Here is a 22,317-nt window from a genome sequence, read left to right on the forward strand (position 1 = left end):
TGAAATGCATCACAAATGTGCCAGAGACAGAGTGAGAGAGAAACCCGGGAGCAGCCTGCGAGCAGGACGCAGCTGCGAGGCACCGATTCGGCTTCATTCAGCACTGACTTTTTGTTTTCATCTTCATCTTCATCACCACCATCAGCCATGTCAGTTCTTCCTCTGCGGGTGAAAATGCTGCGACAGGTCTGGAGGCTGAAGGGCGTCGTGATTCTCGTCTGCAGCCCGTTCCTCCTGCTGCCGCTCGCCGTCAGCACCACGGTGAGACGCTTCACTGACCAGTTTAACCCACCAGTTTACTGAGAGGTGACCAGTTCACTGAGCACTTTAACTAGTTTTCATGAACAATGACTGGTTAAAGTTACCAGTGAACCAATGTACAGGACAAACTCATTTTAACCTGTTAACTGACAAGTAACCAGTTATACTTCCAACTTTACTGAGTACTAGCTGTCCTGAATAACCATCTCACAGAGAAGTGCTCGGGTTAGTACTAACTGGTGTAAATAACCAGTTTATGGCACAACAAAGAGTCAGTTTGGCAATGCAGCCTAAAAGTCCCAAACAGATCACCTCCAACCTACCAGTGTAACATAAGTGATCTAAATATCAAATTTGAAGAACGATGATTAAAATAATTTAATTACAAAATTATTATTTTCTGTTTTTTTTATTAAACTGAACACTAACCAGCTCTCCTCCATTCTTGCTACTGCTGTAGCTTCTGCCGACTTTGCTATTTGTGAACTAGTGCAGCATAGTTACAGGTTTAATGAGCACTTATTGGTCTAAATATTACCAAGAACAAACTTTCAACCAATCAGCACTCATCTAAGTAATCTGTTTAAATAATCCGTTTTCTGAAACAGTGACCAGTTCAAGTTATTGATTTACACTCCAGAGAACAAACCTGTTTAATGAAGCTGTTAATGAGAACCTGCCAGTTTAAACTGAGCAGCAACCAGTTTAAATAGCCAGTTTTCTGAGAAATTACCAACTCCAGTTAAGAGTTTACTGAGCAGTTTATTAACTAGTACATCCTAAAAGTTTCAGAGCGTGTTTGAGCAACCAGTTTAGTCTAAAGAGATCAAGTTTCCCGAACAATGACCAGTGAAAGTCACCAGTTTATCAGGACAGAGACGAAACTGGTTACATTCACCTGGTTTTGATCACTAACACATCAATAAGTGCTGTTTACAAGCGTTTGAGCACTAACCAGTATGAATGGCCAGTTTACTGAGACTGTAATGCAGCAGTGAACCAGCCTAACTGATGTCATACCCGTGTGTGTTTAAAATGACCAGTTTTCTGTATGATTAGTTAAAGTTAGCAGTTTAGTGAACACGTGAATAAATACCAACATAAACTCAGCGTGTGAAAGAACCTCTACGATCGGACAATCAGCCTTGTGTCGCTGTTTCATCATCGTTTTCTACTTTATTTTGATCTCAGTTTTACACAAGCATAGGTGTCAAACTCTGGCCCGCGGGCCAAATGTGGCCCGCAGCCTAATTACATTTGGCCCTCGAAGCCACACCAAATTACTATCAGAGCTGGCCTACTGCTATACAGCTAATATATATATTGTTTAGTATTAAGCTTTGCTTGTTCCATATTCAGTTTTCCAGCAAAACGTGTCCATAAGAAAAGATTCATTCTTATATCAGGAGGAAGATTTTGTTTTTCAGTAAATATTAATGTTAGCCCGCGACCTTGTTCCAGTTGTGAATTTTGGCCCACTGTGTATTTGAGTTTGACAGCCCTGCACTAAAGAGTTTTTTACTCTTTACTGGGTTTGATTTAGAAACCAAGGTCAAAATGAAGACACGGGAGGTAGCTAATATTTTGCTCTCCTCAGGTGTATTAGTTAACCTTAGTTAGTTAACCTTTGAACCTTTGTTCTGATTTGCGCTCAGCGTGAGCTGAAAAACAACAAACAGCAGATTTTCTGGAAACGCTGAAGTTTTGTAAAAGTGTTCACAGCAGAGGCGTTCCTAATAATCTGCTCTCAGATAAGAGATCATGAAAGTTTGGAATAACTGCAGCTGTGTGTGTAATAGAAACAGTGTCTTTGTTTTCCTGTCACTGGCCGTTGTGAGCTCGATGCTTCGGTGATGAATAACCTGAGCGCTGCGCTGATGTGCAGCCGCTGCGTGTTTGCACAGCAGCTTCTTTCACAGTTTCTTGTCACTGATTGACAAACAGACTGCAGACGGTCTGAAAGGTCACGGAGACGCTCTCTGAAAACACAGAGTGCATTTCTACAAACCTGAGAAGACTTTGGGGGGTTTATTTAAACTCATTTGAAAATGATTTCACACTGTCGTGTATTTCACACTCCAAACATCTCGTCCACTTTGCAGTTTTTAGGCGTTTTCGTGGATTCCTGGTAGTTTTTCGCAGCAGCTCTTCGTCACTCACACAGCAGTCAGTCCGGCCTTTGCACAGGGCAGCTGGACTGTTGGCAGGTCGAAGGCTGCTTGGTGCCCGATGTGATCAGGACTGATGCAGTCAGATTATTAGAGATTAGGCCAACCAACAGCAGGGGAGCTGAGGGAGGTGAGAATAGAGCCAATGAGTTGAATCTGTTTTTCAATAGATTCGACACCACAGTGTCTGCTCCCACCCCCACAACCTCACCTGCAGTCAGCCTGGAATCCAGAGCCACACCACTGTGCCAGCCTCTCTCTTCACATGTTGCCTCCTGTGAGATTCCTGACACCCCTCCCCCACCCATCACCTTCACTCAATACCAGGTTGAGATGCAAATGAGGAGACTTCACTCAGGCAAGTCTGCTGGACCAGACGGAGTGAGTCCCCTTGTCCTCAAGGCCTGTGCCCCCCAGCTGTGTGGAGTCTTTCATAAACTGTTTATGCTGAGTCTGAGTCTGCAGAGGGTCCCGGTGATGTGGAAGACATCATGCCTCGTCCCTGTACCAAAGACGCCTCGTCCCAGTGGCCCCCAGGATTACAGGCCCGTGGCACTGACCTCCCACATCATGAAGACCCTGGAAAGGCTCATCCTGGACCAGCTGCGACCCATAGTAAGACCACATCTGGATCCCCTTCAGTTCGCTTATCAGCCTCGTCTCGGAACTGAGGACGCCATCATCTACCTGCTCAATCGTGTCTACACCCATCTGGACCAGCCGGCGAGCACTGTGAGGGACATGTTTTTTGACTTTTCCAGTGCTTTCAACACCATCAGGCCGACCCTCCTGGGTGATAAGTTGGCAGCGATGCAGGTGGATGCTTCTCTGGTGTCCTGGATTGTTGATTACCTGACAGGAAGACCACAATATGTACGTCTCCCACAGTGTGTGTCTGACAAGGTGATTAGCAACACAGGGGCACCACAGGGGACTGTCCTCTCCCCCTTCCTCTTCACCCTCTACACCACAGACTTCAGCCACTGCACAGAGACCTGCCATCTTCAGAAGTTTCCTGATGACTCTGCGGTGGTTGGATGCATCAGCAGGGATGATGAGACAGAGTACCGGGCTGTGGTCGACTCCTTTGTCACGTGGTGTGAGCAGAATCATCTGCAGCTCAACGTGGCAAAGACCAAGGAACTGATCGTGGACTTCAGGAAGACCAGGAAACACTTGACCCCTGTTTCAATCCAGGGGGTCAGTGTTGACATTGTGGAGGACTATAAATACCTTGGAGTACACATTGACAATAAACTGGACTGGGCTAAAAACACCACAGCACTTTACAGGAAGGGCCAGAGTCGTCTCTATTTTTTGAGGCGACTGAGGTCCTTCAACATCTGCCAGAAAATGCTGAGGATTTTCTATGAGTCTGTTGTGGCCAGTGTGATCCTCTATGCTGTTGCATGCTGGGGGAGCACGCTGAGGGTCGCAGATGCCAACAGACTTAATAAACTGATCCGTAAGGCCAGCAATGTTGTGGGGATGGAGCTGGACTCCCTCAAGGTGGTGTCGGAGAGGCGGATGCTGTCCAAGATAAAGACAATGTTGGATAACACCTCCCACCCACTCCATGACATGTTGGTCAGTCACAGGAGCTCGTTCAGTGAGAGACTGAGATTACCCATGATGCACCACTGAACGACACAGGAAATCTTTCCTGCCTGTGCAACTCATCCTCTTAACACACTGTATACTGCAACAGCTACACGTTTCTTTTCCAGCTATTTATTAATGAGTGACTTATGTATGTATGTGTATATATATCTATATATTGTACTATTCTTAGTTAGTGTATTGTCTGTCTTGTCTTAATGTTGGTTTATAATGGCGCACTGTAACAAAAAATAATTTCCCCCAGGGATCAATAAAGTATTCTGATTCTGATGATTCTGATTATAAAATCCCTCTAAAGATTGAATTAAATTGTATTTATATACTGCTAATGTACAACAATGATGTCACCAAACATGATATTATCAGATAAAGAAATATAAAGAAATTACAATATCTGAGAGACATCCTCTATCAGCAGTACGTGGCAAAGGTGAGGAAGAAGAATCCAGTTTTGACAGGAAGAGACGTCCAGCAGAGCCAAGGGGCAGGAGGGGCGGCCGTCTGCAGCTGGAAAGGAGAGAAAAGAGGAGAAAGGCTCAATGCATCATGGGAAGTTCCCAAACAGCTAATAACTGCCAGAGGTTTCTTCCTGTTAAAAGGGAGTTTTTCCTTCCTACTGTTGCCAAAGTGCTTGCTCATAGGGGGTCATATGATTGTTGGGCTGCACCTCCTCAGCACGCCAAAGATCCGGGTCACACGGCACCAAGTTGTTAAAATCTCCCAATTCTTTTAATCTTTGGGCTGAAGGAAGGACAATACTCGGTGTATAAATGCTCAATCAACAATTCTTTATTTCCATACAATTCAACAATCAGAGCATTACAGCGTCCGGACGGGAGAGATGCCTGCAGAGGTTCAACAGCATGTCTCAAAATGGTAGCAACTTTCACAGACTTTTATAGCTAGTAACAGCCCCCCTCCTTGTCCTAAAAGCTGCATCTTCACATGTTTTTCTAATTCTTAGCGAGCCTGGCTCCTGACCTTGCCTCCCTGTCTTTCTGTGTGAAGTAGGAAGGGGGGTAAGGAATGTGGTTTTATCTCTTCTCCCCAGACACCAAGTCCCCTGCTTACAACCTTCTTCATATGATTCAGCAATAAAACATTTCAAGAAAACAGTGTAAGACATTCACAGCCGATCAAGGATACAGAGTAATGCACACTTTATCTAATGAACTACAAAATGATTATGTTTCTTTTATTCAAGAGTATAATAAAGACTAAACTACATACATAGCACACCATCAGAACTAAAGGATAATATATGGCCTACAGCTGTTAACCTAATTTACTACATTGACTACTGGTCATAAAATGGCATATGTTTAACTACTAGTCTCAACACTCTGTATCTATGAAGCGCCTTGAGGCGACTTATGTTGTGATTTGGCGCTATATAAATAAAATTGAATTGAATTGAACAGAATAAATAACGAAGTCACCTGATCACAGGACTAAAACCTTTATGAAAGTTTGGAGGGTGAATGAATGAATCAGTCCTCTGAAATACAACATCTGGATGTAAAGAAATAACATCTGGTGTGGGATGTAAAGCTGCTATTGGGGAAACAAACACAACGAGTTAATGAAAACACAACGAAGGAAATCCTTAACCAGTGACAGCAGGGTCCACGTCTGAGACTTTAGTCACGTTTCCCAGACTTGCTCACAGTGTTATTGCAGGTTTCATTGTCTTTCACTTTGTTTGGACTCAGTGGGTCCTGTCAGCAGACTCCCAGCAGCCTCTGGGGCTCTGCTCATAGAAAGAAATACAATCTTTCCCCTCATCGTCACGCACTCTTCCCCCGTCTCCTCAGAATTACAAGTTTCCACCAGCTCGATGTATGGAGGTGGGTACAGTACTAGTAAATCCTGACACGTGTTGGGTTCAGCACCTTAAGCCCTCTGAGTCCTGATCAACACATCTCCTCTTCTACAACAACAACTTCAACGTGTTTTTACAGTTTTGGGTATCGACAGGCTGGAAAGTGAAAAGAGCGTCACGGTTTAAACCTGACAGCTTAGAGGTGTGTGATCCTGCTCCAAGCCTCAGTTAGACAGAGTTTGGTTAGATTAATAGACTCGAATAGAATAGAATAGAATAGAATAGAATAGAATAGAATAGCCCTTTATTGTCATTGCCCATGTAACACAGTTGTGGGTGCTCCACACCAACTGTGCCAGATTAAACAATAAATAGTAAAACAGCAAGAATAAATAAAAAACTGAGAAATACATACAAATATATTTAATATTTAAATGTCATTCAGACACAAAAGCAAGAAGAGAGCCGAAACATTTCTATTTGATAATTAAGCCTTTGATTCATCTGCTGACTCTGTGCAGCAGTGTCAGAAACGACTACAGCAAAACCATAGATACTAATTTCCTGTGCGTTTGTTCCAAAAACAAGCAGAGGCTGGAAGTGAGGTCATGTCACAGCACACACTCTATTTTCCAAAATATTTCAGTGTAAAAAAAATAAAAAATTACTGTATTACAAACCATTCCTACCATTTTGTGGCTAAATGGACCTCAGTAAAGAATAGTAAGGTGCTCTGAGAGGTCCCGTGGGGTAGAAGAGCACGTTTACCTTTTAAGTCTGTGTGTTGGAGAGCCAGCCATCCACCCAGACCTCCTCCCTTGAGGGAGGGGGGTGTAAAGTAAGCTTACATAAATATCATCCTTGCTGAGCTCAACATGTGCAGTGAAACTGGACTGGATGTTTTCTGTTGGCAGCAAAGTGCTGGATGAATTTTCTTTTGTCACAACGAAAGACTCAAAAAATGCGAGTAACATTTTACTAATACACAGAGAAGAAAGCTAATTGCAAAAACGTGGTCTGAGCGCTAGCACGCTACTGCGTAACACGTTACACCTGTGAGATCAGTCACGGTTACACGTGTCCGTTTGAAGCATCTGTCTGAAAGTTTTGTCTGTTTGTTTGTTTGTTTGTTTGTTTGTTTAACCATCATTTATTCTGCAGAAGCTTAATAACAGCCACTGGAGCATTAGCGCCCTCTGCTGTATTATACGAACACTACGTTAGTGCATTGAAACACCCATTTGTTCACATCTTGTGGATGTTGTGTTAAAGCTGCAGGTTTCAGGTTACATTTTGACCTGGACGTGTTTTCTGATGTGTGCATAGGAGGCAGCCTGTGCTTATGTCATAGCCCTCATGGCGGTATATTGGTGCACGGAGGTGTTGCCGCTGGCGGTGACAGCGCTGCTGCCAACCATCCTTTTCCCCGTCCTGGGCATCATGGAGTCCAAAGAAGTAAGACCGTGCACATACACATCGTATACTACATCTGGTACTACAACTTTACATGTACATTTATACAAATAATGATACCGAATTATCAAACTGATTTTTTTTTGTCCTGCTGCATGCTAACTTTGTATTTCCATTATTTTGTCTCCTCCTTGTTTTTGTCCAGGTGTGTATGCAGTACCTGAAGGACACCAACATGCTGTTTGTCGGGGGCCTGATGGTCGCCGTAGCCGTCGAGCACTGGAACCTCCACAAACGCATCGCACTCCGGGTGCTGCTGATAGTTGGAGTCCGACCTGCCCTGTGAGTCAGCTGAACCTAATCTGTCCCCACAGGGCTGCAGTGGAAGCCGATCACTTCCCCTGTTTCTCAGGCTTAATCCAATCCCTTCCCCTCACAGGTTGATGCTGGGGTTCATGGGAGTGACGGCCTTCCTGTCCATGTGGATCAGCAACACGGCAACCACCGCCATGATGGTTCCCATCGTCCAGGCCGTCCTGGATCAGCTCCACAGTAACGTAGACCCTGAGCATTCGGCCAAGAGTAAGAACAGGAGTGAGGCACTACCTCAGGAGCATCAGGAGAAAACCATCAGCATCCTTCAAGCTGTTAACCCAAACATGATGGAGATAGGTACGATGTAGGCTTCTGGCATATACAGTGGGGCAAAAAAGTATTTAGTCAGCCACCGATTGTGCAAGTTCCCCCACTTAAAATGATGACAGAGGTCAGTAATTTGCACCAGAGGTACACTTCAACTGTGAGAGACAGAATGTGAAAAAAAAATCCATGAATCCACATGGTAGGATTTGTAAAGAATTTATTCATAAATCAGGGTGGAAAATAAGTATTTGGTCAATAACAAAAATACAACTCAATACTTTGTAACATAACCTTTGTTGGCAATAACAGAGGTCAAACGTTTACTATAGGTCTTTACCAGGTTTGCACACACAGTAGCTGGTATTTTGGCCCATTCCTCCATGCAGATCTTCTCGAGAGCAGTGATGTTTTGGGGCTGTCGCCGAGCAACACGGACTTTCAACTCCCGCCACAGATTTTCTATGGGGTTGAGGTCTGGAGACTGGCTAGGCCACTCCAGGACTTTCAAATGCTTCTTACGGAGCCACTCCTTTGTTGCCCGGGCGGTGTGTTTTGGATCATTGTCATGTTGGAAGACCCAGCCTCGTTTCACCTTCAAAGTTCTCACTGATGGAAGGAGGTTTTGGCTCAAAATCTCACGATACATGGCCCCATTCATTCTGTCCTTAACACGGATCAGTCGTCCTGTCCCCTTGGCAGAAAAACAGCCCCATAGCATGATGTTTCCACCCCCATGCTTCACAGTAGGTATGGTGTTCTTGGGATGCAACTCAGTATTCTTCTTCCTCCAAACACGACGAGTTGAGTTTATACCAAAAAGTTCTACTTTGGTTTCATCTGACCACATGACATTCTCCCAATCCTCTGCTGTATCATCCATGTGCTCTCTGGCAAACTTCAGACGGGCCTGGACATGCACTGGCTTCAGCAGCGGAACACGTCTGGCACTGCGGGATTTGATTCCCTGCCGTTGTAGTGTGTTACTGATGGTGACCTTTGTTACTTTGGTCCCAGCTCTCTGCAGGTCATTCACCAGGTCCCCCCGTGTGGTTCTGGGATCTTTGCTCACTGTTCTCATGATCATTTTGACCCCACGGGATGAGATCTTGCGTGGAGCCCCAGATCGAGGGAGATTATCAGTGGTCTTGTATGTCTTCCATTTTCTGATGATTGCTCCCACAGTTGATTTTTTCACACCAAGCTGCTTGCCTATTGTAGATTCACTCTTCCCAGTCTGGTGCAGGTCTACAATACTTTTCCTGGTGTCCTTCGAAAGCTCTTTGGTCTTGGCCATGGCGGAGTTTGGAGTCTGACTGTTTGAGGCTGTGGACAGGTGTCTTTTATACAGATGATGAGTTCAAACAGGTGCCATTCATACAGGTAACGAGTGGGGGACAGAAAAGCTTCTTACAGAAGACGTTACAGGTCTGTGAGAGCCAGAGATTTTCCATGTTTGAGGTGACCAAATACTTATTTTCCACCCTAATTTACGAATAAATTCTTTACAAATCCTACCATGTGGATTCATGGATTTTTTTTTTCACATTCTGTCTCTCACAGTTGAAGTGTACCTCTGGTGCAAATTACTGACCTCTGTCATCATTTTAAGTGGGGGAACTTGCACAATCGGTGGCTGACTAAATACTTTTTTGCCCCACTGTAGCTACTTTCTAACCACATGGAAGCGATGCCAGAAAAAGCATTCCTCTAAGGTACTGATAAAGTACTAAACGTACTGCATTACAAAGACAGTGGAGCACCTGTCAGGTTGGTCTATCACAGACTACATGCTAGCAGTTTTGTGAGACAGGTTTTAAAGTGGCCTTATTCTGCCTTTCCTTATTTTCTCTCATTTAACAGAACATTGAGGTAGTACAGGTGCTGCCCCTCAGCAGGCTTCCAAAAAGTGAGCTGTTAGAGAGGGTGGCCTTCAAGAGACGCTTATTTCAGACTTACCATAAATTGAGGGGGTGCATGAGTGGTCAGAATAATAACTGTGAATCACGAGGAAACTCTGGTCAAGACCCTGAATACAAAGTACAGAATAGGTCCTCGTTCAGGGAAACAGTCAGGCTGAGTCTGATAAAGTTTGCTTGAATGAAAGCATTAAAGAAAGGAAAGAGGAAGAAAAGTCACTTTGGTATTGATGTGAAAACCCTAAACATGTCGTCACTAACACTGCATGAGACAGCTCAAATATTCCTCTGTAGTCTGACCCCGAGGTATTAACTTATAGGTTTGTTTTCAGGTCTGAATCTATCAACCCAAACTCAAGGCAACTCAGAGAAAACCAGAGACCTACAAGACAACATGTTGCCTGAGCATAAAGTGGTGTCACTGGGTCAGATGGATACAAAGGAGATTGTCAAACCAGCACCACAAGACAAACCTCCATCAGACAGCAGCAGCAGTCCCGGTAAGTCCACAGAGGCAAGGAAACCTGACATCTATGGGAAACAGACAGATTGATTGATTGATTGATTGAATCTTTATTTTGAACATGTTGAAAAAGTATAAAAAAAATAGAATTAAAAGAGACAAATGAACAAAGCAAACAAAAGGAAAACGAGCAACCACAACTCCAAATAACGTCCATGTTCAAAAAGGAGCAGGAAGAAGCATAAGCTTATTTAATCCTACCCCTTTTCCACTATCTAGTATCAATAGACTACAGAAATACCTCCTTGCAATTACATTATATGTTATGTGTAATTTTGATGAGCAGATACAGAAATCACCTTGAAGAAAAAGCTGTAATCAAACGTTTTTGTTTCTGAGTTAAGTGAGTCACAACCTTTGGACCAACTGTCCAAATGGCTGAAGTAGCCTGAGGGAGGAATGCTTGTTCTGTCACTGTTAAAGAAAAGAAGGTCATCGAAGGAATCGTAGGGCCTCTCAATATTTGCAACTTCAGAATGTTCCAAACAAAATGCTAAAGTTGTGCCGCTGTATAAAACCGGGGATAGACGCCACTTCACAAATTACAGGCCTGTTTCTTTACTACCACAATTCTCCAAAATCCTAGAAAACCTGTTTAATAAACGATTAGACAAATTCTTAGATAAATATAAATTACTCTCTGACAGTCAATATGGATTCAGATCAAAAAGATCAACATCTCTGGCATTAATCGAATCAATTGAGGAGATTACGAATGCTATAGATCAGAAACAGTATGCAGCTGGAGTATCTGTGGATCTCAAGAAAGCATTCGACACAATCAATCATGACATATTAATTAATAAACTGGAACGGTACGGGATCAGGGGGGTTGTACTGCACTGGTGAAAAATTATTTATGTAACAGGAAACTATTTGTGAAGCTGGGTGTCCATTCCTCATCATGCTTGTGGTGTTCCACAAGGCTCTTTACTGGGTCCAAAGTTATTTATTATTTATATAAATGATATTTGTAAGGCATCTGATATATTAAAATTAGTATTATTTGCAGACAACACAAATATTTTCTGTTCTGGGGGGAAAATAAGGAGCTGCTGGATACAATTACATCAGAAATGTGCAAAACTGAAAAATGGTTTAACAGGAACAAACTATCGCTAAATCCATCCATCCATCCATCCATCCATCCATCCATCCATCCATCCATCCATCCATCCATCCATTCGCTACCTCTTATCCTTTTCAGGGTCGCGGGGGGCGCTGGAGCCAATCCCAGCTGTCTCGCTAAATCTAAGTAAAACTAAAATAATCTTATTTGGGAATTCCCTTAGAAAGGCACAAGTGCAGATTCATATAGATCAGGGGTCCCCAATCCCAGTCCACGAGGGCCGGTGTCCCTGTAGGTTTTAGATCTCACCCTGGGTCAACACACCTGAATCACATGATTAGTTCATTACCAGGCCTCTGGAGAACTTCAAGACATGTTTAGAAGGTAATTTATCCATTTAAATCAGCTGTGATGGATCAAGGACACATCTAAAACCTGCAGGGACACCGGCCCTCGTGGACTGGGATTGGGGACCCCTGATATAGATGGTGTGGAACTGAAAGAGTTCTTGAACATAAGTTTCTTGGTGTGATTATAGATGATAAATTAAACTGGAAGTCTCATATAAATCATATACATAACAAAATAAAGTAAAACACATTCTGGACCACAAATCACTCCACATTCTCTATTGTTCCCTGATTGCACCGTATTTGAATTACTGTGCAGAGGTTTGGGGCAATACTTACAAATGTTCGCTATCATCAATCTTTATATTACAAAAAAGGGCCATAAGGATAATCCATAAAACTGGTTACAGAGATCATACAAATCCACTATTCTTAAACTCAAAAAATTCTAAAATGCACAGATCTGGTTCATTTTCTCACTGCACACATTATGTATAAAGCAATAAATAACCTGCTTCCTGACAATATTCTAAAAATGTTTTCTAGAAGGGAACGGGGACACAATTTGAGGGGGGAATTAAATTGAAAACATCCTCGTATCCGTACAACATTAAAAAGTTTCTGCATCTCTGTGTGTGGAGTGAAGCTGTGCAACAGACTAAGTAAAGATATGAAGCAAAGTCCGAGGATGGCGCAGTTTAAACAGCGGTTTAAGGATGTTGGTTTTTACAGCGTACAGGGAGGAGGCGGAGATCTGAGCGGCTGTTCTTGTCCAATACTTTCATGTATCATATCTGTAGGTTGTGTATCCTTTGAGGTGTTACTGGGGTTATTGAAAATGTGTATATAAATGTGTATGCATATATGTATATATGTATGGGATTATATGAGCTTATGCTTCTTCCTGCTCCTTTTTGAACATGAAAGTTATTTGTAGTTGTGGTTGCTCGTTTTCCTTTTGTTTTGCTTTGTTTCTATGTTGTTGTACTTTTTCAACATGTTCACAATAAAGATTTAATCAATCTATCTAAATGAGTCCAAATCAGAAATAAAGAGTCAAACATAACGTGGAGAATACATTCAGATAAATGTGAGTGTTCGCTCAGTAGCTGTTGTGGGTAATAGGTTCATTGGTTAACACTGTTAACTGTTTTCAGCGGTCGTGACCGTGGAGAGCAACTTCTGTCAGATGGAGCTGGAGGAGCTGAGTGACGTGGAGGAGGAGACGAGGAGGATGAGTAAAGGCCTCCTACTGTCGGTCTGCTACGCCGCCAGCATCGGAGGCATCGCTACCCTGACAGGAACCGGGCCAAACCTGGTCCTCATCGGACAGATGAACCAGTACGAACTCACAGCAACGGCACCCACATCATGTGACCACGTGTCCTGTGAGGCCTGACTCTCAACTTCCTGTTTCTTCCTCGCAGGCTCTTCCCTCAGAACGGTGACGTGATCAACTTTGCCTCCTGGTTTGCCTTTGCTTTCCCCACCATGGTGCTAACGCTGACCCTGGCCTGGTTCTGGCTGCAGTTCCTCTACGTGGGCTGCAAGTAAGTCATTCACCAAAACACAACCCCAACATTACTGTGACATCTCCCACAGCTCCCACAGCTCCCACAACTCAACTTTACAGTTACGAACATGATTGGGTTTTTTTGCTTTTGTGCACCACAGCCTGAGGAAGACGTGGGGTTGCGGTGCGGTCAAGTCGCAGAAGGAGCGGGCAGCATACCAGGTCATCAGGGACGAGCATTCCCGTCTGGGACCCATGAGCTACGGAGAGTTCAGCGTTCTGGCACTTTTCATCCTCATGGTGGCGCTGTGGTTCACACGAGACCCGCGCTTCATGGACGGCTGGGCGACGCACATGTTCAACTCCAAAGCTGAGTGAGTACCAGCGAAACCTTCATGAGTGCTCGCTGCTGAAGCTGTTTTAGTGTTTTGGGCGGTTCAGAGAGCGGCGCAGACCAAACCCAAATCAGTCACGTCCTCGTGCGTGGCTCTGCCCAGATCTCCACCGCCATCTCAGCCTTTTAATAAAGCAGACTAACTGAGACTCTGAGGGCCCAGCCTCCTCGGCCAACGAGCTGTGACCGGCAGGTCACTGACACCTGCTCATCCAGTGTTACCCGCTCGGCCGGGTCGGCGAGCTCTCGGCTTTAACAGCGCTCAGGGTCGGAGGGTTTGCTGCAAGCTTTCTGCCAGTGTTACTTTAGCAGCAGGAAGCTGTAACCAGGCGACGAACATCACCCAACAGAATAACATCTGAGTTTCACACAGGAGCCGCTCTATTGGTCAGATAGTGTCATTAAAAAAAGACCAGATTACTTCCTTTTTAAATTACGTCCTGTTTTATTTCCAAGGTGTGTTTTTTTTAAAATGCACTTTTCTTGTTCTGGTTCATGTTTTTAGATGAATCTGCCTCTCCACGTTATCGTAACAACTTTCTAAGCTTGTAGTTTATTCATTTGTTTATTGTGTTAAGTGAAAATATAAGAATTTGGATTTAAGTCTCATTTTCAAACTGAAAGTAGATCTTTTGTGAAGCACTGGAATGATCCTTTAAAGGGGTGTTTTGAGTTTTTTTGAGCAGAAACTCTGAGGTCCAACTTTCACGTGTTCGTCTCTGTTCCTGCAGTAATGTGAGATGGAAAGAAAGGGCCTGCCTCGGGGCAAACTCCCAGAATAAACAGGACTCAGAGGCGAGGAACAAACACTGGACGTGTCCTGGGTACAAATGCTGGACTTTAGTGTCACAGCTGCAGCTTTGACCCGTGTTACACAAATGCAGGAGGCATGAACTGAGCTCACCTCCACACCGCACATCGGGCCTAGTTAGTCTGATTTTTCTTTCAATTAAATGTTATTATCTCAGCTTTTATTATTCAACCCTTTCAGCAGCATTTGCATGATTAGTTTTTGTGAATTAAATTTTAGTGTATCAGCTGGTGATACTGGACTCACTGGTTTCCAAATTAGGTTAACCATGTATTTAATCCATTAGATTATATTAATAGTTAGAAGCTTTTCCGTGTAGTCGGTTCTTTGCCCGCAGCTGCGACTCTCTGACGCCTGCACAGTGTTCGTGTTGTTGCACTTTGCAGAGTTTCTGCGTTTGAGAAAACGTCCAGAACAAAATCACAGAAACAAGCAGCAGCCTGAGGGTTGTCACGTTTATTTGCTTCGCTTCTGCAGTATCAGAAATCATATATGTCTGACTGTATGTGAGTATAGCACAAGCTCATAAATAAGGAAGCAGAGTCTGTCTGTCTGACTCATACAGGAAGATTTTTAATCTGTAAATGTATGTTTTGTAACTCTGAGACGTTAAAGTTGACTTTAAACCCCGACCAGCACCACCACAGCTAAACACACATGCGTATTTAACCATGTGGGAAATTGGCAACACATGACATGACTTTCCTGTTCATTCATAAACTCCCGGTGGGGTCACATGACCAGCGAGAGTAGCGCAGACGTCACGCATCGACCTGTTTGTTTCTGTCGTGTTGTTGTTAAGGCCGAGACGGGAAATAAAAAATTCCTCAGTTTCTGAGAAAAATGTGAGATTTAACACGTAAACAGAAACATTTAGAATATTCAAAAACATCAATAATCAGTTTAACTGAGAAATACAACAGCTTTGGGGGGTTTTTCTTGTCACTGAATTCACAGTTTAGTCCCATCAGAGCGTTTTTCTCTTTGGAGCATGAATGTGGAGACAAAGTCTTGAAGAAGCTTCCAGAAACCGTGAGCTCGTGTTCAGAGCTTTCATCATAAAACACGTTAAAATGAAGAAACAGCTGGATGGCAGATGTTTGCCCTCTGTGGACTGAAGCTTTAGGGTTTTGTTGGAAAGCTTTTTCAGACTTTTTCCGATTTTTCTCCGAGCGGTCGCAGTTCTGGATGTTACTGAGCATCAGTTTGCAGGTTGCTGATGAAGCGAAGGAGCATTAGCCTTCAACTTTTCAGCAAAGATGAAAAATATCAATATGCTCCCAAAGAAACCTGCGAGTCAGCAGGTCTGTGTCCACCGATGAAGGCTGCAGGAAAAGCTCATAATTATTTTTATTATTGTCATTATTTCTTAGACATGAGGACTTTTTAACTCCCTCTTCCGTCTTAAGTGAAAGCCCTTCAGCTGTCATTGACTCTGTTCACCTCCCGTCTAATATCGACCGCTGAGTTCGTGAGAAGGAGTTTCACCACAGCCGGAGGTTTGGTATTTGCACACACTCAGTGACCATGCAACCACTGGGTTTATGTTTCTACATCCACCTCCTGTGAGCTTTGTACTTTTTGACCTTTTAGGGGTTTCAGTTATTTGAAATACTGATTTGGAGACAGGAAGCAGGCCGTGCCCTGTGCCTGGTAACATCTGTGTGGAAGCAGTCAGCTGCAGGCAGACTCTGAGATCTGAATGTCTTGTTTTCACTGAAGGAAAATTCCTTTGTTGCTGCACAGTCATTGATGACGTAGTTCACTGTAGATATTTATTATAGTTATAGTTACTGAAAATAGTTGCTGCTCATGTTATTGTCAGGCTGTGACATCAGCTGAGGGCGACTGCACGTCGACTGTAAACCTGTGTAATCAGGAAACATTTCAAAATCCTCTGTTTGCACAAACCAAAGGTCCAAGGTAACCAAAACTAGACCCCTCCCCCTTCAACACCAGGTCAGGTGATTTGGCTCCTGTGTCTGACCCAGACCTGAGTTCAAAGTATTGGTTATTGTTTATAAGTCATTAAATGACCTGGACCCTGAACACACAGCTGGGATGTTTCATGAATACAACCCTGGGATCAGGCATTCACCTGCTATGCTGTCACATCTTCTCCTCGGCAGATTTTAAACAGAAGCTGAACAGTGTTCCTCTTTCAAAGCCCCGTGACCGACTGTAGTGTTTAGAAGGTGCTAGAACCTGTTGCTTCAGTCGCAGGAAGCAGCAGGAGGCTCCGAGTTTTGTTATTCCTGTTACAGAGAATCTTATTTGCACTTTGACCGTGATATCGCGTAATGAGTCAGTGAATAAGCATAACCATTTTGCAAAAGCTACCATGGTGATCTTGCCAGATTACAGCACAGCCATTAGAGTCCCAGATGTTCGACTCAACATAACTCTTTAAGGCTTTAATCTTCCCGAACCACCTGTGGTCTTTGGAAGTGACAGTATCTAGTTTGTTGTTTGATGCTGAGTGGATGAAAGTAGATCCTGCATTGAGCTCTCTCTCTGTGTCTGCAGGTTCGTCACAGATGCAACCGTTGCCTTGTTTGTTGCTGTTTTGTTGTTTGTTCTTCCCTCCGAGCCGCCGCGATACCTCTGCTTCTGGAGGCGCTCCGACACAGGTACCACAAACACACAACATGTGGATGGGACACAAAGGCGATTTATGTTCGTGATTTAAATTGTTCGTTTGATCCAATTAGAGTCTCAGGTCTCTCGAGGCCCCGCCCCTTCTCTGCTCACCTGGCAGGTGACTCAGAAGAAGATGCCCTGGAATATTGTCCTGCTGCTGGGAGGCGGCTTTGCTTTGGCCAAAGGCAGTGAGGTAAAACCTTTGAAGAGTAAACAAGGACCAATAAGACAAATCGCTCCACCAAGTGCACCACAAGGCTTTTTTACTACATCAGCCTTGATTTATAGTTGCTGACACTTCAAAGACATTTACAGATTCCGGCCTTCTGTTACATTCTTTTATGCAGCCTTAGTTTGTATATTTTTAGAAGGAATAAACTAAAAGTACATTTTGAATAGCCAAGAGAACAACACAACTAAGACTTTGTGAGTAAATGAAAATGACGCTTCTGCTCTGTATGGGCACAGTGCAGATGGTTTGATGAGATTAAGTAAATCTTATATATATTTTGGAAAAGTGAAGACACCAGATGGAGTTTTCATTCAAAGTAAAGACCACAGAGAAACCTTTGCTTTCAGACTCAGACTGAAGTCCGGCTTTTTCTTGTTGGTTTTTCAGGAGTCGGGTTTGTCGCGTTGGCTCGGTGATCAGATGACGCCGCTCCACTCAATCCCTCCATGGGCCATCGCCATCATCCTCTGCCTGCTCGTTGCCACCTTCACTGAATGTGCAAGCAACGTTGCAACAGCAACTCTCTTCCTGCCCATCCTGGCTTCCATGGTACCAAAAACACAGCCAGCACAGACTATATTTGTTATTTGCAGATGTTCCTACAGATGTTTCATATCATAAGGTGACAGAGAACAGAAGGAGCTTCACCCTTGAACCACTGACAGACTTTTATTATGATACATCTAAACAGGAAGTGTTGAAATGTAACAGGAAAAAAGCCATTGAAGCCAGTTTATGGGTAAAGTTGATGACTCTGTTGTTTTCCCAACCCAGTCCCAGTCCATCAGCTTGAACCCTCTGTACGTGATGATCCCCTGCACCCTCAGCGCCTCCTTCGCCTTCATGCTGCCAGTGGCCACTCCACCCAATGCCATTGTGTTTTCCTCCGGTTTCCTCAAAGTGTCCGACATGGTGAGTTCTTCATTTCTTCCAGTTGGAAAGAAATAATCATTCTGATTCATTATGTCATCATAGCCCCCCCCCCCCCACTGTGCCCCCTACAGGCAAAAACAGGGGTGGTGATGAATATCATCGGCATCGGCTGCATTAGTCTGGCCATCAACAGCTGGGGTCGGGTCATGTTTTCTCTGGACACTTTCCCCTCGTGGGCCAACGTCACTGCACCCGTATAGGAGCAACATCCTCCCACATCTTTATTTATGCACATAAAGACCTTTTCAGATTTGATCTTTCAGCTCCAGCATCTGGCATTTCCCAGCCAGGAGTTTGTTTTTTATATTCGTGTTACACCCACAAGAAACATCATCTCGATTTTGTTGTTTGTGTCATTGTGCGTGTACACGTTCTAGTAAACTGTCTACAAAGTAGTAATAATGGCAATTAATGGACTTCCACACACAAGCAATGTAGTCGACGTTACCTTTGGTGGATTGAAAAACTAGATCTACCTTTATATGTTTGTACAGATGGTGTAAGAGAAATACACACAAACTGAGGTCACAGTATTCGTTCTTAGTGTCTTTAAAGCAATCTTAGGGCCAGACAACAGTGACAATAAGTCCCCAAGTTTTAAATAGATTCTCAAAATGTTTTCTGAGCTGGACTGTGGACTCTAACTACAAACATTCACATTCCTGTTGACCCTTTAATTTAAAAAAAGAACTCTTCAGTGATAATAATGGATTGCATTTATATAGCGCTTTTCGAGAACCTCAAAGCGCTTTACAATTCCACTGTTCATTCACTCTCACATTCATACACTGGTGGAGGCAGCTACAGTTGTAGCCACAGCTGCCCTGGGCAGACTGACAGAAGCGAGGCTGCCATATCGCGCCATCTGGCCAACACCAGTAGGCAAGTAGGGTAAAGTGTCTTGCCCAAGGACACAACGACCCGGACAGAGAGCCCAGGGATCGAACCGGCGACCTTCCGGTTACAGATGCGATTCCCAACCCCCTGACCCACGGTCGCCCTAGCCACGATCTGTCAGTGCGCCCCAGGGCGGCTGTGGCTACAATGTAGCTGCCATCACCAGTGTGTGAATGTGTGTGACTGGGTGGATGACTGGATGTGTAAAGCGCTTTGGGGGCCTTGGGGACTAGTAAAGTGCTATACAAATACAGGCCATTTTTACCATTTTACCATATTGATGAAAATTTAACAGCTGAAAGAAACCTGAATTTCAACAAAAAAAAATCACCGGCTTTTAATTTGAAACATCTGCAGAAAGCTGACTGTCAGTGGTGTAATATTATTTTGTTTAAAGGCAGTGAAACAGAAGAAGCTGTGAAGAATGAGAGGATGAAAGCACAGTGTGAGGAATGCGAGGAAACCACGGAAACATGGAAGAAGTTTAACAGAGGGTGAAAACAGGATGATTATAAAACACTTAGTGTTGTCTGTAAGAACCATGTCATTTAAAATTGTTCTTTTTGTTTGAAGTCCTGATATTTATTTGCTCATCATAAATGTGTGAAACTGCTTGTTAGCAGGCGTGCCACCGGGCTCTGTTCCAGGTCTGCAGTTTATGTTAATGAGACTGATTCTTCTGCAGATGATGCTGTATTAAAACTTTCTTCCAGATTGCTGGTCTTTTATTTTCTTTGTGATTATTTCACTGTTGGAGGACTGACTCTAGCACAGCTGCAGCAGAACTGTACTGACTGGGAAAATTCCCAGTGAAGAAACTATTTTCCCTGTGAACTGGAATTATTTGAGCATAATTACTAAATATGTTTCGCATTTTTAAGGTTCATATTTAAACATAATAACACCATTTTTATGCGAGCTGATGAGTGTTCTGTATGTACATGACGTTTCAGAGTTTTGTACCATCTTGTTGACAGTTTTATTTCATATTAATAAAAATTGATCTTTAAATGCAGCTTTTGTAAATTCTGCTGTTTTTTTTTTTTAAACAAAAATCTTCCAAAATGAACTAAAGTTAGAACAGAAACAAACAGAAGCTTGGACTTGATGTCCAAAACGTCTGTTTTATATTGAAGTGATATCAGCTGAAGTTTAACTGATGCCAGTGTAGCTGTTGCTGTTCTGAGAGTCTATTGTGCAAGTGGTGTGATATGCCCATGTAGAAAGGACGGCACTGCAACGCTGGACTTGCCCTTACTCTGGGCTCCCTCTTTATTCTGGCAACTGGTACAAAGAAAACAGCACACAGTCTTCATTAACAATCTGCAAAGCAACTGCAACATTCAGTTCACCAGCTTGGGAGTTTTTTTCCTTTTTCCTTTTCCAAACATAACACTTAACAAATGACTAAGATATATTTATACAACACAACATCAACAAAATCTTTCTTTTAAAAGTTCTAGCTGAAACCAAACTTGTGATCGTATAGTAGCAATATTATTTATTTATTTTTCTCCTTTTTCCTAACCAACAACAACAATAACATATAAAAACAGCTTTTCTATTATAAAACAATCATCATTGTTCATCATTTTTTTTCCTATACAACAGCATCAATTAAAACTTATACTTAACAGCGCCTACCTGGTACAAAGAAAACAGCACACAGTCTTCATTAACAATCTGCAAAGCAACTGCAACATTCAGTTCTGTTAAAAAGAATTAGAACAATCACAATCTCATAGAGAAGCATTAGAGCTGAGTGCAAGTCAAAAAGCACCCGACTAGCTAACGAGTATTAGCTTAGCATGCTAACTAAAAATGCTACTCGTGAATAAAGTTACTACCCATGCATCAAAATGCCTGTAACTTTCGGGATACATGCTAGTACTGCTTACAATCAAAATACATGTTGACAATTACCACTATGAGGGTGTTTTCATTAATACAATTACAAAATTGACAACAGTATCGCTCACTAGCACCTACCACCAGCTTGGGAGTTTTTTTCCTTTGCTGAGGCATGCGCTGTGCAGCAATTTGGAACCTTAACAGTTGCAGTTGCTGTGTTTGTCCACCAGGTGGCTCCAACTATTCACAAAGCACATCAATTTTGAGGAAATTCATTAAGCTATTTTCTAACTCTGTTACATCCACCCCCGCAGAATTTCACTCAAAATTAAAGATGCACAACCCACAGCATCCACCAAAATCAACAAAACAAAAGAGAAACCCAAAAGAAAACAGACCCGACATGGTTATATAGACACACCAACTCAAGAAGTATCCCCAAAAGGATGAAGCAGAGTGAGTGGCGCCAACTCACTACCAGCTCCTGGATGCAGGATGCCGTCTACACCCCACACAAACCATGCCCCACAGAAAAAGAAATGTCCCCGCATCGGGACCGAAGTTCAAACATGGTGGTGCAATGGAAAACCAGAATGGAACAAAGAATACACCAAACTGGAAACCACAATGTAGAAAATAAAAAAAACTTACTGAAAAGCCTGACGTAATGACTTAGAGACTTTGCCAATCATCTGACTTGCATCATTAACAACCTCTTGAGTGGACATTACATGGAGCAACCGATTGACTGGTTTGACAATGCGTCCAAAACGAGATCTGACTGGTTGTACATCGCCAGGACCAGAGTGGGTGGAAGGCGTGAGTTGTCTGTTCCCTCCCTGAGTGATAGTCGAGGGGGCCGATAAGCAGTCTCGTTCAGAGGTCACTGAACCGGCTTGATGGTGCAAATCACTCACACTCTCAGGCTCATCAGCCATGCTCAAAACATGACCAGAGGGCTCAGCGCCCTCACAGCTGTCCGAACGTGCAGCCGACAATTTGTCAACCCATTGCCGAGTTCTGTTCACAGAATCCCCACTCTCTGAGAAAGACAGCAATCCCGTCGCATCCATGGCATCGCCAGATCCAGCTTCAGAAAAAGACTGAAAGGTGCGATCTGCGTGACTGTCCACGTCCACAGGCAAGAAGTTAACAAGCATCAACAGGTTACGGTGCACAACCCTCTCCTGTCCAGTGATAGGATTCTTGATCACATATGTGTGAGTAGCAGGTTTCACACCAACGACAGTGTATATGGTGGA

The 22,317-nt window shown here is 43.4% G+C and overlaps 1 protein-coding gene across 1 annotated transcript; it reads left to right on the top strand.

Annotated features, from left to right (window-relative positions):
* On the top strand, positions 1-20,219 carry LOC146700903 (Na(+)/citrate cotransporter-like). Its single transcript, XM_085471145.1, has 13 exons — positions 1-261; positions 7,198-7,326; positions 7,490-7,626; positions 7,724-7,956; positions 10,175-10,342; positions 12,942-13,125; positions 13,212-13,334; positions 13,459-13,671; positions 17,029-17,132; positions 17,214-17,335; positions 17,762-17,923; positions 18,149-18,286; positions 18,379-20,219. The coding sequence occupies exons 1-13, from the start codon at positions 16-18 to the stop codon at positions 18,505-18,507; spliced, it is 2,088 nt and encodes a 695-aa protein (XP_085327271.1). The 5' UTR covers positions 1-15; the 3' UTR covers positions 18,508-20,219.
* The last annotated feature ends 2,098 nt before the right edge of the window (positions 20,220-22,317 follow it).

This window comes from Copadichromis virginalis, linkage group LG10 (genome assembly GCF_057382275.1).
Source record: "Copadichromis virginalis isolate Kocher_CV1m ecotype Utaka linkage group LG10, C_Virginalis_male_GT1.1, whole genome shotgun sequence".
Taxonomy (NCBI): domain Eukaryota; kingdom Metazoa; phylum Chordata; class Actinopteri; order Cichliformes; family Cichlidae; genus Copadichromis; species Copadichromis virginalis.

Coding starts and splice junctions, on each gene's coding strand:
- LOC146700903 (XM_085471145.1), top strand. CDS start 16: ATGTGCCAGAGACAGAGTGAGAGAGAAACCCGGGAGCAGCCTGCGAGC. Junction 7,327..7,489: donor GCATCATGGAGTCCAAAGAA/GTAAGACCGTGC, acceptor GTTTTTGTCCAG/GTGTGTATGCAGTACCTGAA. Junction 17,133..17,213: donor CTGGAGGCGCTCCGACACAG/GTACCACAAACA, acceptor TGATCCAATTAG/AGTCTCAGGTCTCTCGAGGC.